This window comes from Bombina bombina, chromosome 3, assembly GCF_027579735.1.
Source record: "Bombina bombina isolate aBomBom1 chromosome 3, aBomBom1.pri, whole genome shotgun sequence".
Classification (NCBI taxonomy): domain Eukaryota; kingdom Metazoa; phylum Chordata; class Amphibia; order Anura; family Bombinatoridae; genus Bombina; species Bombina bombina.
The window spans coordinates 1,237,413,397-1,237,429,485 of record NC_069501.1 but is presented as its reverse complement, the minus strand read 5'-3'; the positions used below and the strand labels follow the sequence as shown (position 1 = coordinate 1,237,429,485).

Here is a 16,089-nt window from a genome sequence, read left to right as displayed (position 1 = left end):
TGCTCAGCTGTATATAGTTATGAGATTTGTGTACAAATAGACTAGTTAGTAGACTGGAGTTACACACACTTGTAAATTAGATTGGGGGGGGCATATAGCTGGGGAAGCACACAGATATTAAACAAAGGAACTGATACCATATTTAAAGAAAAGTCATAAATTCAGACATCAGGAGAAATGCATGCCAGTGTATTACAAGCAGATTAAAGGGACATGGAGATTAAAGGGACATGGACAATATAATACCCAAATTCTTAACTCATCTCACATTTTACCATTTATGTAAAAAAAAAAAGTTACTTGTTAATCTGTTATTAATAAATTCTCAGTTTATAGGCAGAAAATGACATACAAAGGTATTAAATATTCAGTGTATTTATTTTATGAGTAGATACATTTAGAAATAGGAATTTGCTTATAAATATATAAATGTTTCTTTTTTTTTTTTCTTCTTTTTTTAGTGGCTAATAAATGGATTCATGAGCACGGACAGGAGTTCAATAGACCATGCTCAGTAAATCCTGCAGACTGAAGGCTCCTGAGTTGTAGTAGAAATTCAGAGACAGAGGTTGGAGATAGAGGACCTCCCAAGTCTGCACTAGCTGAGCAATTGGATTTCCCCCCAAGCTTGTTATAGCCAAGGAATGAAGAAAGAGGCACAAAGACAAAGTCTCAATAGCTAGATCTCCTTACAGAATCTGGCACCCAAAGCAAACAAGACGCACTGCAGTAAATTAACAGATTGTGTGTATCAAAGAGGAGATGAACAAATGAAGACAAGAAGTATTCATTGCTGTAAGAAAGTCTGGAGTGCAAGGACTGGGGCTTACCATGTGGTGCTGGCAATGGTGATAGATATTATTTGCTGCAAGGAATGACAGGGGGTGTCATGTGTCCTGGGGGTGCAGTGTGCCCTAGGGAATAGGGGAATCCATGTCCTATAGGAAAAGGGCGTTTTTTGCCATATGTAATTATTGGGTATCATAGGGATGTAGGAAATGGGGTGTGCTACAGAGAATGGGGGTGCCTTGTGTCCTAGGGGATGCAGTGTTCCTATTGGAAAATGGGCATTTTCCAATAGGAGGAACTGTGTACTGCAGGGAATTGTAGGAGCTGTGTGCTGCAGGAAATGGGAGGACCTGTGTACTTCAGGGAAAAGGAGGAGCTGTATGCTGCAGGGAATAGGAGGAGCTGTATGCTGCAGGAAATGAGAGGAACTATGTACTGCAGGGAATAGGAGGAGCTATATGCTGCAGGAAATGGGAAGAACTTTGTACTGCAGGGAATTGGAGGAGCTGTATGCAGCATCAAATGGGAGGAACTGTGTACTGCAGGGAATAGGAGGAGCTGTGTGCTGCAGGAAATGGGAGGAACTGTGTTCTGCAGGGAATCTTAGGAGCTGTATGATGCAGGAAATGGGAGGACCTGTGTTCTGCAGGGAATAGGAGGAGCTGTGTGCTGCAGGAAATGGGAGGAACTGTGTACTGCAGGGAATCTGAGGAGCTGTGTGCTGCAGGAAATGGGAGGAACTGTGTACTGCAGAAAATGGGAGGACTTGTGTGCTGCAGGGAATAGGAAGAGCTGCATGCCGCAGGAAATGGGAGGACTTGTGTGCTGCAGGGAATAGGAAGAGCTGCATGCCGCAGGAAATGGGAGGACTTGTGTGCTGCAGGGAATAGGAGGAACTGCATGCTGCAGGAACTGTGTGCTGCAGTGAATTGGAGGAGCTGTGTGCTGCAGGAAATGGGAGGAGCTGTGTGCTGCAGGGCATAGGAGGAGCTGTGTGCTGCAGAATATGGGAGGAACTGTGTGCTGCAGGAAATTGGAGGAGCTGTGTGCTGCAGGAAATTGGAGGAGCTGTGTGCTGCAGGGAATGGGAGGTGCTGTGTGTGCTGCAGGGAATGGAGGGTGTTGTGTGCTGCAGGGAATGGCAGGAGCTATGTGCTACAGGGAATGGGGGGTGTTGTGTGCTGCAGGGAATGGAGGTGTCTGTTGTGTGCTGCAGGGAATAAGGGTGTCATGTGCTGCAGAGAGTGAGGGTGTTGAGTGCTGCAGGGAAGGGGGGTGCTGTGTGCCGCAGGGAGTGAGGGTTCTGTGTGCTGCAGGGAATGTGGGGCCCTGTGTGTGCTGCAGGGAATGGGGCTGCTGTGTGTTCTGCAGGGAATGTGGGTGCTGTGAGTGCTGCAGGGAATGAGGATGCTGTGGGCTGCAGGGAATGAGGGTGCTGTGTGTGCTGCAGGGAATGGGAGTGCTGTGTGCTGCAGGGAATGAGGGTGCTGCAGGGAATGGGGGTGCTGTGTGCTGCAGGGAATGAGGGAGCTGTGTGCTGCAAGAAATGAGGGAGCTGTGTGCTGCAGGGAATGGGGGTGCTATGTGCTGCAGGGAATGGGGGTGTTGTGTGCTGCAGGGAATGAGGGTGCTGTGTGCTGCAGGGAATGATGGAGCTGTGTGCTGCAGGGAATGAGGGTACTGTGTGCTACAGGGAATAAGGGTGATGTGTGCTGCAGGGAATGGGGGTGCTGTGTGCTGCAGGGAATGAGGGAGCTGTGTGCTGCAGGGAATGGGGGCTGATGTGTGCTGCATGGAATGGGGGGTGCTGTGTGCTGGAGGGAATGAGGGTGCTGTGTGCTGCAGATAATAGGGGTGCTGTGTAATGCAGGAAATGAGGATGTTGTTTGCTGTAAGGAATAAGGGAGCTGTGTGCTGCAGGGAATGGTGGTTGTGGTGTGCTTTAGGGAATGAGGATGCTGTGTGCTGCAGAGAATGGGGGTGTTGTGTGCTGCAGGGAATGGGGGTGTTGTGTGCTGCAGGGAATGGGGGTGTTGTGTGCTGCAGGGAATGAGGGAGCTGTGTGCTGCAGGGAATGGGGGGTGCTGTGTTCTGCAGGGAATGAGGGAGCTGTGTACTGCAGGAAATGGGGGTGCTGTGTGCTGCAGGGAATTGGGGGGTGCTGTGTGCTGCAGGGAATGAGGGTGCTGTGTGCTGCAGGGAATAAGGGTGCTGTGTGCTGCAGGGAATGGGGATGCTGTGTGCTGCAGGGAATAAGGGTGCTTTGTGCTGCAGGGAATGGGAGGTGCTGTGTGCTGCAAGGAATGGGGGATGCTGTGTGCTGCAAGGAATGGGGGATGCTGTGTGCTGCAAGGAATGGGGGGTGCTGTGTGATGCAGGGAATGAGGGTGCTGTGTGCTGCAGGGAATGGGAGGTGCTGTGTGCTGCAGGGAATGGGGGTGCTGTGTGCTGCAAGGAATGAGGGTGCTGTGTTCTGCAGGGAATGAGGGTGCTGTGCTCTGCAGGGAATGAGGGTGCTGTGCTCTGCAGGGAATGAGGGAGCTGTGTGCTGCAGGGAATGAGGGTGCTATGTTCTGCAGGGAATGAGGGTGCTGTGTTCTGCAGGGAATTGGGTGCTGTGTGCTGCAGGGAATGAGGGAGCTGTGTGCTGCAGGGAATTGGGTGCTGTGTGCTGCAGGGAATGAGGGAGCTGTGTTCTGCAGGGAATGAGGGAGCTGTGTTCTGCAGGGAATGGGGGGGGTGCTGTGTGCTGCAGGGAATGGGGGGTGCTGTGTGCTGCAGGGAATGGGGGGTGCTGTGTGCTGCAGGGAATGGGGGTGCTGTGTGCTGCAGGGAATGGGAGGTGCTGTGTGCTGCAAGGAATGGGGGATGCTGTGTGCTGCAAGGAATGGGGGGTGCTGTGTGATGCAGGGAATGAGGGTGCTGTGTGCTGCAGGGAATGGGGGGTGCTGTGTGCTGCAGGGAATGGGGGTGCTGTGTGCTGCAAGGAATGAGGGTGCTGTGTTCTGCAGGGAATGAGGGTGCTGTGCTCTGCAGGGAATGAGGGTGCTGTGCTCTGCAGGGAATGAGGGAGCTGTGTGCTGCAGGGAATGAGGGTGCTATGTTCTGCAGGGAATGAGGGTGCTGTGTTCTGCAGGGAATTGGGTGCTGTGTGCTGCAGGGAATGAGGGAGCTGTGTGCTGCAGGGAATTGGGTGCTGTGTGCTGCAGGGAATGAGGGAGCTGTGTTCTGCAGGGAATGAGGGAGCTGTGTTCTGCAGGGAATGGGGGGGTGCTGTGTGCTGCAGGGAATGGGGGGTGCTGTGTGCTGCAGGGAATGGGGGGTGCTGTGTGCTGCAGGGAATGGGGGTGCTGTGTGCTGCAGGGAATGAGGGTGCTGTGTGCTTCAGGGAATGAGGGTGCTGTGTTCTGCAGGGAATGAGGGTGCTGAGATGCCTCCTACAGCAGGAATTTGTGATTTGCAATGTGCACAGGAAGCAGGATGACACACGGTACATAAATGAATAGTGCTACAAAGGGTGTGTTACATACCTCCTACTTCAGTAAGTGAGGGATGCACTGCTGTGTTTTCATTCAGTAACAACATCTACCCCAATAAAACCAATGGCTTCTGTTTGCCTGACGCTGCTACTTACAAACAGATTTATAACATCAGAGCTCTCAGTACTGTTTGACTTTGTACTTGGAAAGAGGATAACTCATATTAGTAACAATTTCACAGCCTGTTCATAATGCAAGAAAAGGAATAAGTGTTACAGATGACTACCCCAAGGTGCTGCTTCTAAACTACTCTGAAAAAAAAACATCTTGGTGAATAGAAGGAAAATATGCCACTAGCACTGGTACAGAGGGTGGTGCTGAAATGAGCCAGTGGGCATTGTGGTGCCCCAAAGGACCCGAAGGGATAAAATGCTTCATCAATGAACATCAAATTAGACATTGTAAATCATGTTCATAAAGAAAGAAATATTTTGCATAACCTGTAAATATTTCACTACATTTCTATAAATAAAGAAACTAAAAAAAAACTTTAAAGAAAATACAACACATGAGGTATATAATATACACACGTAGAAAGCAAAATCGCTACATCATTCACCTCTTACTTATATGGAGAACCTTCTGTACATTCGAGACCACTCTTGGACAACTGCTTACACATTTAAAGGTAAATAAGGTAAATAAATTGACTGTGCCTGCACACTCTATTGCAAGTCTCACGTCTAGCATCCTAGTTTGTTTAAGGGGCCATTTAATGCAGTTGAACTGAACAACTAAAAAGTATATAATAAAAAGACAATGCAATACTCTAAATTCTAACGGCTAGATTTAGAGTTTGGCGGCCAAAGGGGTGCGTTAGCTATGCATGCTTTTTTTCCCCCGCACCTTTTAAATACCGCTGGTATTTAGAGTTCACAGAATGGCTGCGTTAGGCTCCAAAAAAGGGAGCGTAGAGCATATTTACCGCCACTGCAACTCTAAATACCAGCGGTGCTTACGGACGCGGCCAGCTTCAAAAACGTGCTTGTGCACGATTCCCCCATAGAAAACAATGGGGCAGTTTGAGCTGAAAAAAAGCAGCCTTCAGCTCCTAACGCAGCCCCATTGTTTCTTATGGGGAAACACTTCCTATGTCTGCACCTAACACCCTAACATGTACCCCGAGTCTAAACACCCCTAACCTTACATTTATTAACCCCTAATCTGCCGCACCCGCTATCGCTGACCCCTGCATATTATTATTAACCCCTAATCTGCCGCTCCGTACACCGCCGCAACCTACGTTATCCCTATGTACCCCTAATCTGCTGCCCCTAACACAGCCGACCCCTATATTATATTTATTAACCCCTAATCTGCCGCCCCCAACGTCGCCTCCGCCTACCTACAATAATTAATCCCTACTCTGCCGACCGGATCTCACCGCTACTATAATAAATGTATTAACCCCTAAAGCTAAGTCTAACCCTAACACTAACACGCCCCTAAGTTAAATATAATTTTTATCTAACAAAATAAATTAACTATTATTAAATAAATTAATCCTATTTAAAGCTAAATACTTACCTGTAAAATAAACCCTAATATAGCTACAATATAAATAATAATTATATTGTAGATATTTTAGGATTAATATTTATTTTACAGGTAACTTTGTAATTATTTTAACCAGGTACAATAGCTATTAAATAGTTAAGAACTATTTAATAGTTACCTAGTTAAAATAATTACCTGTAAAATAAATCATAACCTAAGTTACAATTAAACCTAACACTACACTAGCAATAAATTAATTAAATAAAATACCTACAATTATCTACAATTAAACCTAACACTACACTATCAATAAATTAATTAAATACAATACCTACAAATAAATACAATTAAATAAACTAACTAAAGTACAAAAAATAAAAAAGAACTAAGTTACAAAATATAAAAAAATATTTACAAACATTAGAAAAATATTACAACAATTTTAAACGAATTACACCTACTCTAAGCCCCCTAATAAAATAACAGACCCCCAAAATAAAAAAATGCCCTACCCTATTCTAAAATTAAAATAGAAAAGCTCTTTTACCTTACCAGCCCTTAAAAGGGCCCTTTGCGGGGCATGCCCCAAAGAATTCAGCTCTTTTGCCTGGAAAAAAAACATACAATACCCCCCCAACATTACAACCCACCACCCACATACCCCTAATCTAACCCAAAACCCCCTTAAATAAACCTAACACTAAGCCCCTGAAGATCTCCCTACCTTGTCTTCACCACGCCGGGTTCACCGATCCGTCCACCGAAGTCTTGATCCAAGCCTCCAAAGTCTTGATCCAAGCCCAAGCGGGGGCTGAAGAGTGACGTCCATCCTCCGGCTGAAGTCTTGATCCAAGCGGGCAGAAGAGGACATCCGGACCGGCAAACATCTTCATCCAAGCCGCATCTTCTATGTTCTTCAATCCGATGACGACCGGCTGATCTTCAAGACCTCCAGCGCGGATCCATCCATCTTCACCGATGACTTCCCGACGAATGACGGTTCCTTTAAGGGACGTCATCCAAGATGGCGTCCCTCGAATTCCGATTGGCTGATAGGATTCTATCAGCCAATCGGAATTAAGGTAGGAAAATTCTGATTGGCTGATGGAATCAGCCAATCAGATTCAAGTTCAATCCGATTGGCTGATCCAATCAGCCAATCAGATTGAGATCGCATTCTATTGGCTGTTCCGATCAGCCAATAGAATGCGAGCTCAATCTGCTGCACCACCATGATATATTTTGCTCAGGGTGTAACATGACATTTTTTGGTTTTTCATAGCATTTCCAAAGTAAACATTCAAGGTGCCTTGCAGGAGAATTGTTTCTCTTCTGTGACAGCTCCACCTCCAGGCCACTTTGGTTAGGCCAGTTTGAACGATGTGCGCAGTGAGAGCACACCTATGCCTAATTTAATAGGCCTTAGACAGCCGCCGCCAAAAATAAACTAAACTAGGTGGACGGTCAAGGTCGGGATGGTATGGTGGTAGATGAAAGACAGATGAGGAACTGGAATACAAGTGCCAAACCTCATTTTAAAAGCTCCAGTGGCGCACAGGCTCCTGCCTTTGAAATTAACTGAAAGTGCTGTGGGGGAGGAGTGAAGAGGAGAGTAACACTGGGCAGAAATGTGACACTGGTGAAACCAAAGACCATGTCAGTCCTCAGTGCATAACTCCAAGTGCCATCAAAAATAACTCAGAGTTCCACACTCAGCACAAGAGCCATGGGTTGCTGACCCCTGTCCTAGGCAATCGGGATTAGGAGACTCATGGACAAGTCTGGTCAGTCTTTAATGGGTTGGACAGTACCAGGTATGGGTCATGGGTGACATGTTGGGGTGTGTTTCATTGGATAGACTTCCAGTAGAGGCAGAAGTGGCAACTAATAAAGTGGAATTAAAGAATGCCTGGAATATGTGTAGGGCTATCCTAATAATTAAAGGAATGTTAAAGCATATTTAAGCAAGTTAGCACTGGATTACAGATATTATGTATAGAAAATATTTCTTAAATCATTTAAAGGAATAGTCTAGTCAAAATTAAACTTCTATGATTCAGATAAAGCATGTAATTTTAAGCAACCTTCTAATTTACTACTAATAATAATAACAATAATAATAATTCTAATTCAATCCTTATCAATACTTGCTATTATTCTTAAATGTATAGCTGTCTTATGCCATAGTTTCCACCTCCTGCAAATTTTACTGTCTGTTTACTTAACTTATCTCACCCTGACCAGCCCAGATTCTAACTTTCCAATTGATCTTTAATTTGTCTTTCATTTAGCAATCAAGTAATTTAGTGGACACAGCTGACTTCCCTGCCTATATATTTAACACAAACTTGGGCTGTGCATTGCCTAGGTAGTGTGTATTGTTACAAGAACATACTGTATGTTCACATTTTTGAAGTGAACATTTTAGAAGTAAAGCATTAAGAAAATAATTATATAAGAATTGAACAAGGATAGGACAAGGGGCAATACACAAGGCAAGTACTTTTGTAATATTGTGTTTTATGTATCTCATTGTTTCCTTATGCAAGGGCTGCTGTAATACTGTGTCTTATGTGTTTAATTGGTTCCCACTTTTGAAAAAATGCTCAATATCTTCATATTCCTTTTTGCTACCTCTTGTCTCTATAACAAACTACATTACTCAATTACTCCTTCTCCCTCTCCACCTGCACTGTTCATTAGCCCATCTCTCGTAAACTAACCTTACTTTTGTACTCATGAACTTTACCTATTCCTAAATACTCTCTCTCCCCCCTGCACCGCGTCTCAAAAACAGTCTCATTACTGCAAATTTGTATCTGATCTCATGTCACTCTCCCTCTTGCTTATACTAGCTGTTGGTGACATCTCCCCTAATCCTGGTCCCCAACAACTTCCTAACTGTGCACATCCATGTGTACCGTTCCATAGACTCAGAAAACAAAACTCTGTCAACCTTACTCACATTCCTCTTGCATCTAAAACCACTACCCCTTTTACTTGTGCACTCTGGAACTCTCACTCTGTTTACAACAAGCTCACTTCTATACATGACCTATTTATCTCCCGCTCCCTCAACCTTCTGGTCCTAACAGTAACCTGGCTCTCTCCCCCAGACACAGCATCCACTGCTGCTCTGTCACATGGGGGTCTCCACTTCAGCCATACTCCTAGGTCTGGTAATAGACAAGGAGGTGGTGTAGGTATTTTACTTTCCTATTGTTGCACCTTTCAACAAATACAACCCATCTCTTCCTTCACATTTTCCTTATTCAAAACCCACATGATTCATATACCAACCCCCTGGCTCCTCAACTCAATTTCTAGATCACTTGGCTGCCTGGCTACCTTATTTCCTTTTCTCAGACACCCCTGCCCTCATTCTTGGCGACTTCATCATCCCTCTTGACAATCCCACTGCCTCCTCTGCCAAACAACTTCTGCAACTCACTTCCTCTTTCGGTTTGTCACAATAGACTGATTCTACCACTCACAAAGACAGTCACTCCCTTGACCTGATCTTTAGCTATCAATGTACTCTCTCAAACTTCACAAATTCCCCTTTTCCTCTTTCTAACCATTATCTCCTCACTTACAACATATCATTCCTCCCTACAACTCTCCCACCTTCTACTCCTCACCCCAAACTTCACAGAACCATTATGCGATTAGATCAGCAACAGCTTGCTAATTCCCTCAAACCTCTCCTCTCATCCTTCTCCTCCTTTTCCTGACCAATCTATCTGCCACTATAATTCCACTTTAAGAAGAAACACCAAAACTTAGGCGCTTGTATCTCCACAATCCTGTGTGTGTTGAGAATGTAGTTTTCTTTCATGTAATTAGCAAGAGTCCATGAGCTAGTGACGTATGGGATATACATTCCTACCAGGAGGGGCAAAGTTTCCCAAACCTCAAAATGCCTATAAATACACCCCTCACCACACCCACAATTCAGTTTTACAAACTTTGCCTCCGATGGAGGTGGTGAAGTAAGTTTGTGCTAGATTCTACGTTGATATGCGCTCCACAGCAAGTTGGAGCCCGGTTTTCCTCTCGGCGTGCAGTGAATGTCAGAGGGATGTGAGGAGAGTATTGCCTATTTGAATGCAGTGATCTCCTTCTACGGGGTCTATTTCATAGGTTCTCTGTTATCGGTCGTAGAGATTCATCTCTTACCTCCCTTTTCAGATCGACGATATACTCTTATATATACCATTACCTCTGCTGATTCTCGTTTCAGTACTGGTTTGGCTATCTGCTATATGTAGATGAGTGTCCTGGGGTAAGTAAGTCTTATTTTCTGTGACACTCCTAGCTATGGTTGGGCACTTTGTTTATAAAGTTCTAAATATATGTATTCAAACATTTATTTGCCTTGACTCAGAATGTTCAACTTTCCTTATTTTCAGTCAGTTTCATATTTGGGATAATGCATTTTAATTTAACATTTTTCTTACCTTAAAATTTGACTTTTTCCCTGTGGGCTGTTAGGCTCGCGGGGGCTGAAAATGCTTCATTTTATTGCGTCATTTTTGGCGCGGACTTTTTTGGCGCAAAAATTCTATTTCCGTTTCCGGCGTCATACGTGTCGCCGGAAGTTGCGTCATTTTTTGACGTTATTTTGCGCCAAAAATGTCGGCGTTCCGGATGTGGCGTCATTTTTGGCGCCAGAAAGCATTTAGGCGCCAAATAATGTGGGCGTCTTATTTGGCGCGAAAAAATATGGGCGTCGCTTTTGTCTCCACATTATTTAAGTCTCATTTTTTATTGCTTCTGGTTGCTAGAAGCTTGTTCTTTGGCATTTTTTCCCATTCCTGAAACTGTCATTTAAGGAATTTGATCAATTTTGCTTTATATATATGTTGTTTTTTCTCTTACATATTGCAAGATGTCTCACGTTGCATCTGAGTCAGAAGATACTACAGGAAAATCGCTGTCAAGTGCTGAATCTACCAAAGCTAAGTGTATCTGCTGTAAACTTTTGGTAGCTATTCCTCCAGCTGTTGTTTGTATTGATTGTCATGACAAACTTGTTAAAGCAGATAATATTTCCTTTAGTAAAGTACCATTGCTTGTTGCAGTTCCTTCAACATCTAAGGTGCAGAATGTTCCTGATAATATAAGAGATTTTGTTTCTGAATCCATAAAGAAGGCTATGTCTGTTATTTCTCCTTCTAGTAAACGTAAAAAATCTTTTAAAACTTCTCTCCCTACAGATGAATTTTTAAATGAACATCATCATTCTGATTCTGATGATTCCTCTGGTTCAGAGGATTCTGTCTCAGAGGTTGATGCTGATAAATCTTCATATTTATTTAAAATGGAATTTATTCGTTCTTTACTTAAAGAAGTACTAATTGCTTTAGAAATAGAGGATTCTGGTCCTCTTGATACTAATTCTAAACGTTTAGATAAGGTATTTAAAGCTCCTGTGGTTATTCCAGAAGTTTTTCCTGTTCCTAATGCTATTTCTGCAGTAATTTCCAAAGAATGGGATAATTTGGGTAATTCATTTACTCCTTCTAAACGTTTTAAGCAATTATATCCTGTGCCGTCTGACAGATTAGAATTTTGGGACAAGATCCCTAAAGTTGATGGGGCTATTTCTACCCTTGCTAAACGTACTACTATTCCTACGTCAGATGGTACTTCGTTTAAGGATCCTCTAGATAGGAAAATTGAATCCTTTCTAAGAAAAGCTTATCTGTGTTCAGGTAATCTTCTTAGACCTGCTATATCTTTGGCTGATGTTGCTGCAGCTTCAACTTTTTGGTTGGAAACTTTAGCGCAACAAGTAACACATCGTGATTCTCATGATATTATTATTCTTCTTCAGCATGCTAATAATTTTATCTGTGATGCCATTTTTGATATTATCAGAGTTGATATCAGGTTTATGTCTCTAGCTATTTTAGCTAGAAGAGCTTTATGGCTTAAAACTTGGAATGCTGATATGGCTTCTAAATCAACTTTACTTTCCATTTCTTTCCAGGGTAACAAATTATTTGGTTCTCAGTTGGATTCCATTATTTCAACTGTTACTGGTGGGAAAGGAACTTTTTTACCACAGGATAAAAAATCTAAAGGTAAAAACAGGGCTAATAATCGTTTTCGTTCCTTTCGTTTCAACAAAGAACAAAAGCCTGATCCTTCATCCTCAGGAGCAGTTTCAGTTTGGAGACCATCTCCAGTCTAGAATAAATCCAAGCCAGCTAGAAAGGCAAAGCCTGCTTCTAAGTCCACATGAAGGTGCGGCCCTCATTCCAGCTCAGCTGGTAGGGGGCAGGTTACGTTTTTTCAAGGAAATTTGGATCAATTCTGTTCACAATCTTTGGATTCAGAGCATTGTTTCAGAAGGGTACAGAATTGGTTTCAAGTTGAGACCTCCTGCAAAGAGATTTTTTCTTTCCCGTGTCCCAGTAAATTCAGTAAAAGCTCAAGCATTTCTGAAATGTGTTTCAGATCTAGAGTTGACTGGAGTAATTATGCCAGTTCCAGTTCCGGAACAGGGGATGGGGTTTTATTCAAATCTCTTCATTGTACCAAAGAAGGAGAATTCTTTCAGACCAGTTCTGGATCTAAAAATATTGAATCGTTATGTAAGGATACCAACGTTCAAGATGGTAACTGTAAGGACTATCTTACCTTTTGTTCAGCAAGGGAATTATATGTCCACAATAGATTTACAGGATGCATATCTGCATATTCCGATTCATCCAGATCATTATCAGTTCCTGAGATTCTCGTTTCTGGACAAGCATTACAAGTTTGTGGCTCTGCCGTTTGGCCTAGCTACAGCTCCAAGAATTTTTACAAAGGTTCTCGGTGCCCTGCTGTCTGTAATCAGAGAACAGGGTATTGTGGTATTTCCTTATTTGGACGATATCTTGGTACTTGCTCAGTGTTTACATTTAGCAGAATCTCATACGAATCGACTTGTGTTGTTTCTTCAAGATCATGGTTGGATGATCAATTTACCAAAAAGTTCTTTGATTCCTCAGACAAGGGTAACCTTTCTGGGTTTCCAGATGGATTCAGTGTCCATGACTCTGTCTTTAACAGACAAGAGACGTCTAAAGTTGATTGCAGCTTGTCGAAACCTTCAGTCACAATCATTCCCTTCGGTAGCCTTATGCATGGAAATTCTAGGTCTTATGACTGCTGCATTGGACGCGATCCCCTTTGCTCGTTTTCACATGCAACCTCTTCAGCTCTGTATGCTGAAGCAATGGTGCAAGGATTACACGAAGATATCTCAATTAATATCTTTAAAACCGATTGTTCGACACTCTCTAACATGGTGGACAGATCACCATCGTTTAATTCAGGGGGCTTCTTTTGTGCTTCCGACCTGGACTGTAATTTCAACAGATGCAAGTCTCACAGGTTGGGGAGCTGTGTGGGGATCTCTGACGGCACAAGGAGTTTGGGAATCTCAGGAGGTGAGATTACCGATCAATATTTTGGAACTCCGTGCAATTTTCAGAGCTCTTCAGTTTTGGCCTCTTCTGAAGAGAGAATTGTTCATTTGTTTTCAGACAGACAATGTCACAACTGTGGCATACATCAATCATCAAGGAGGGACTCACAGTCCTCTGGCTATGAAAGAAGTATCTCGAATTTTGGTTTGGGCGGAATCCAGCTCCTGTCTAATCTCTGCGGTTCATATCCCAGGTGTAGACAATTGGGAAGCGGATTATCTCAGTCGCCAAACGTTGCATCCGGGCGAATGGTCTCTTCACCCAGAGGTATTTCTTCAGATTGTTCAAATGTGGGAACTTCCAGAAATAGATCTGATGGCGTCCCATCTAAACAAGAAACTTCCCAGGTATCTGTCCAGATCCCGGGATCCTCAGGCGGAGGCAGTGGATGCATTATCACTTCCTTGGAAGTATCATCCTGCCTATATCTTTCCGCCTCTAGTTCTTCTTCCAAGAGTAATCTCCAAGATTCTGAAGGAATGCTCGTTTGTTCTGCTGGTAGCTCCGGCATGGCCTCACAGGTTTTGGTATGCGGATCTTGTCCGGATGGCCTCTTGCCAACCGTGGACTCTTCCGTTAAGACCAGACCTTCTGTCACAAGGTCCTTTTTTCCATCAGGATCTGAAATCCTTAAATTTAAAGGTATGGAGATTGAACGCTTGATTCTTGGTCAAAGAGGTTTCTCTGACTCTGTGATTAATACTATGTTACAGGCTCGTAAATCTGTATCTCGAGAGATATATTATAGAGTCTGGAAGACTTATATTTCTTGGTGTCTTTCTCATCATTTTTCCTGGCATTCTTTTAGAATACAGAGAATTTTACAGTTTCTTCAGGATGGTTTAGATAAGGGTTTGTCCGCAAGTTCTTTGAAAGGACAAATCTCTGCTCTTTCTGTTCTTTTTCACAGAAAGATTGCTATTCTTCCTGATATTCATTGTTTTGTACAAGCTTTGGTTCGTATAAAACCTGTCATTAAGTCAATTTCTCCTCCTTGGAGTTTGAATTTGGTTCTGGGAGCTCTTCAAGCTCCTCCGTTTGAACCTATGCATTCATTGGACATTAAATTACTTTCTTGGAAAGTTTTGTTCCTTTTGGCCATCTCTTCTGCCAGAAGAGTTTCTGAATTATCTGCTCTTTCTTGTGAGTCTCCTTTTCTGATTTTTCATCAGGATAAGGCGGTGTTGCGAACTTCTTTTGAATTTTTACCTAAAGTTGTGAATTCCAACAACATTAGTAGAGAAATTGTGGTTCCTTCATTATGTCCTAATCCTAAGAATTCTAAGGAGAAATCGTTGCATTCTTTGGATGTTGTTAGAGCTTTGAAATATTATGTTGAAGCTACGAAATCTTTTCGTAAGACTTCTAGTCTATTTGTTATCTTTTCCGGTTCTAGAAAAGGCCAGAAAGCTTCTGCCATTTCTTTGGCATCTTGGTTGAAATCTTTAATTCATCTTGCCTATGTTGAGTCGGGTAAAACTCCGCCTCAGAGAATTACAGCTCATTCTACTAGGTCAGTTTCTACTTCCTGGGCGTTTAGGAATGAAGCTTCGGTTGACCAGATCTGCAAAGCAGCAACTTGGTCCTCTTTGCATACTTTTACTAAATTCTACCATTTTGATGTATTTTCTTCTTCTGAAGCAGTTTTTGGTAGAAAAGTACTTCAGGCAGCGGTTTCAGTTTGAATCTTCTGCTTATGTTTTTCGTTAAACTTTATTTTGGGTGTGGATTATTTTCAGCAGGAATTGGCTGTCTTTATTTTATCCCTCCCTCTCTAGTGACTCTTGTGTGGAAAGATCCACATCTTGGGTAGTCATTATCCCATACGTCACTAGCTCATGGACTCTTGCTAATTACATGAAAGAAAACATAATTTATGTAAGAACTTACCTGATAAATTCATTTCTTTCATATTAGCAAGAGTCCATGAGGCCCGCCCTTTTTTTGTGGTGGTTATGATTTTGTATAAAGCACAATTATTCCAATTCCTTATTTTATATGCTTTCGCACTTTTTTATCACCCCACTTCTTGGCTATTCGTTAAACTGAATTGTGGGTGTGGTGAGGGGTGTATTTATAGGCATTTTGAGGTTTGGGAAACTTTGCCCCTCCTGGTAGGAATGTATATCCCATACGTCACTAGCTCATGGACTCTTGCTAATATGAAAGAAATGAATTTATCAGGTAAGTTCTTACATAAATTATGTTATATATCTGCTTGTTGGATCCAATTCCAGTTGATGATAGCCTGATTTTAAATCAAGTTTGGAGAAAACGTTTGCCTGGTTGAGATCATGAATTATATCATCTAATATTGGAGTAATGTGGCGCTCCCTGATAATGGCAGTGTTGGCTTGCCTCATGTCTATGCAAATTCTTACACTATTTAGGTCTTTGGGTTTTGGCATTGATACTATTGGGGAGACTCATGGAGTTGGCCCCTGCACTCTTTCGATGATTCCTTGTGTTTCAAGGTTCTTGAGTTCATCATCAACCTTGTGCCTTAGATGAAAAGGAATTCTTCTATGTGGTTGTATTTCAGGTTTTATATGTGGATTAATATGCAGCTGTACTTGAAAATCTTTCAATTTACCAATGCCATTAAACAAATGAGAATACTGCTGTACTAATTGATCTGCTACAGATCCTGTGCTCTTTCTATGTGAAATTGCATTCATAAGCTTTATAAGTTCCAAACTGGATGAAGTTTCAAAACTCAGAAGAGAAGAATTTTGACCTTTTACAACATAAAAGATAGTTGCTGTTCTGTTGTGTTTAAA

The 16,089-nt window shown here is 42.8% G+C and overlaps 1 protein-coding gene across 1 annotated transcript in view; it reads left to right on the top strand.

The window, feature by feature from the left end:
• P4HA3 (prolyl 4-hydroxylase subunit alpha 3) overlaps positions 1 to 3,516 on the top strand; it is a 156,210-nt gene extending 152,694 nt beyond the window's left edge. Inside the window, exon 13 of the mRNA XM_053708742.1 lies at positions 462 to 3,516. Coding sequence (XP_053564717.1) covers positions 462 to 532 — 71 coding nt within the window. The 3' untranslated portion in view covers positions 533 to 3,516. The remainder of the gene's footprint in view (positions 1 to 461) is intronic.
• The last annotated feature ends 12,573 nt before the right edge of the window (positions 3,517 to 16,089 follow it).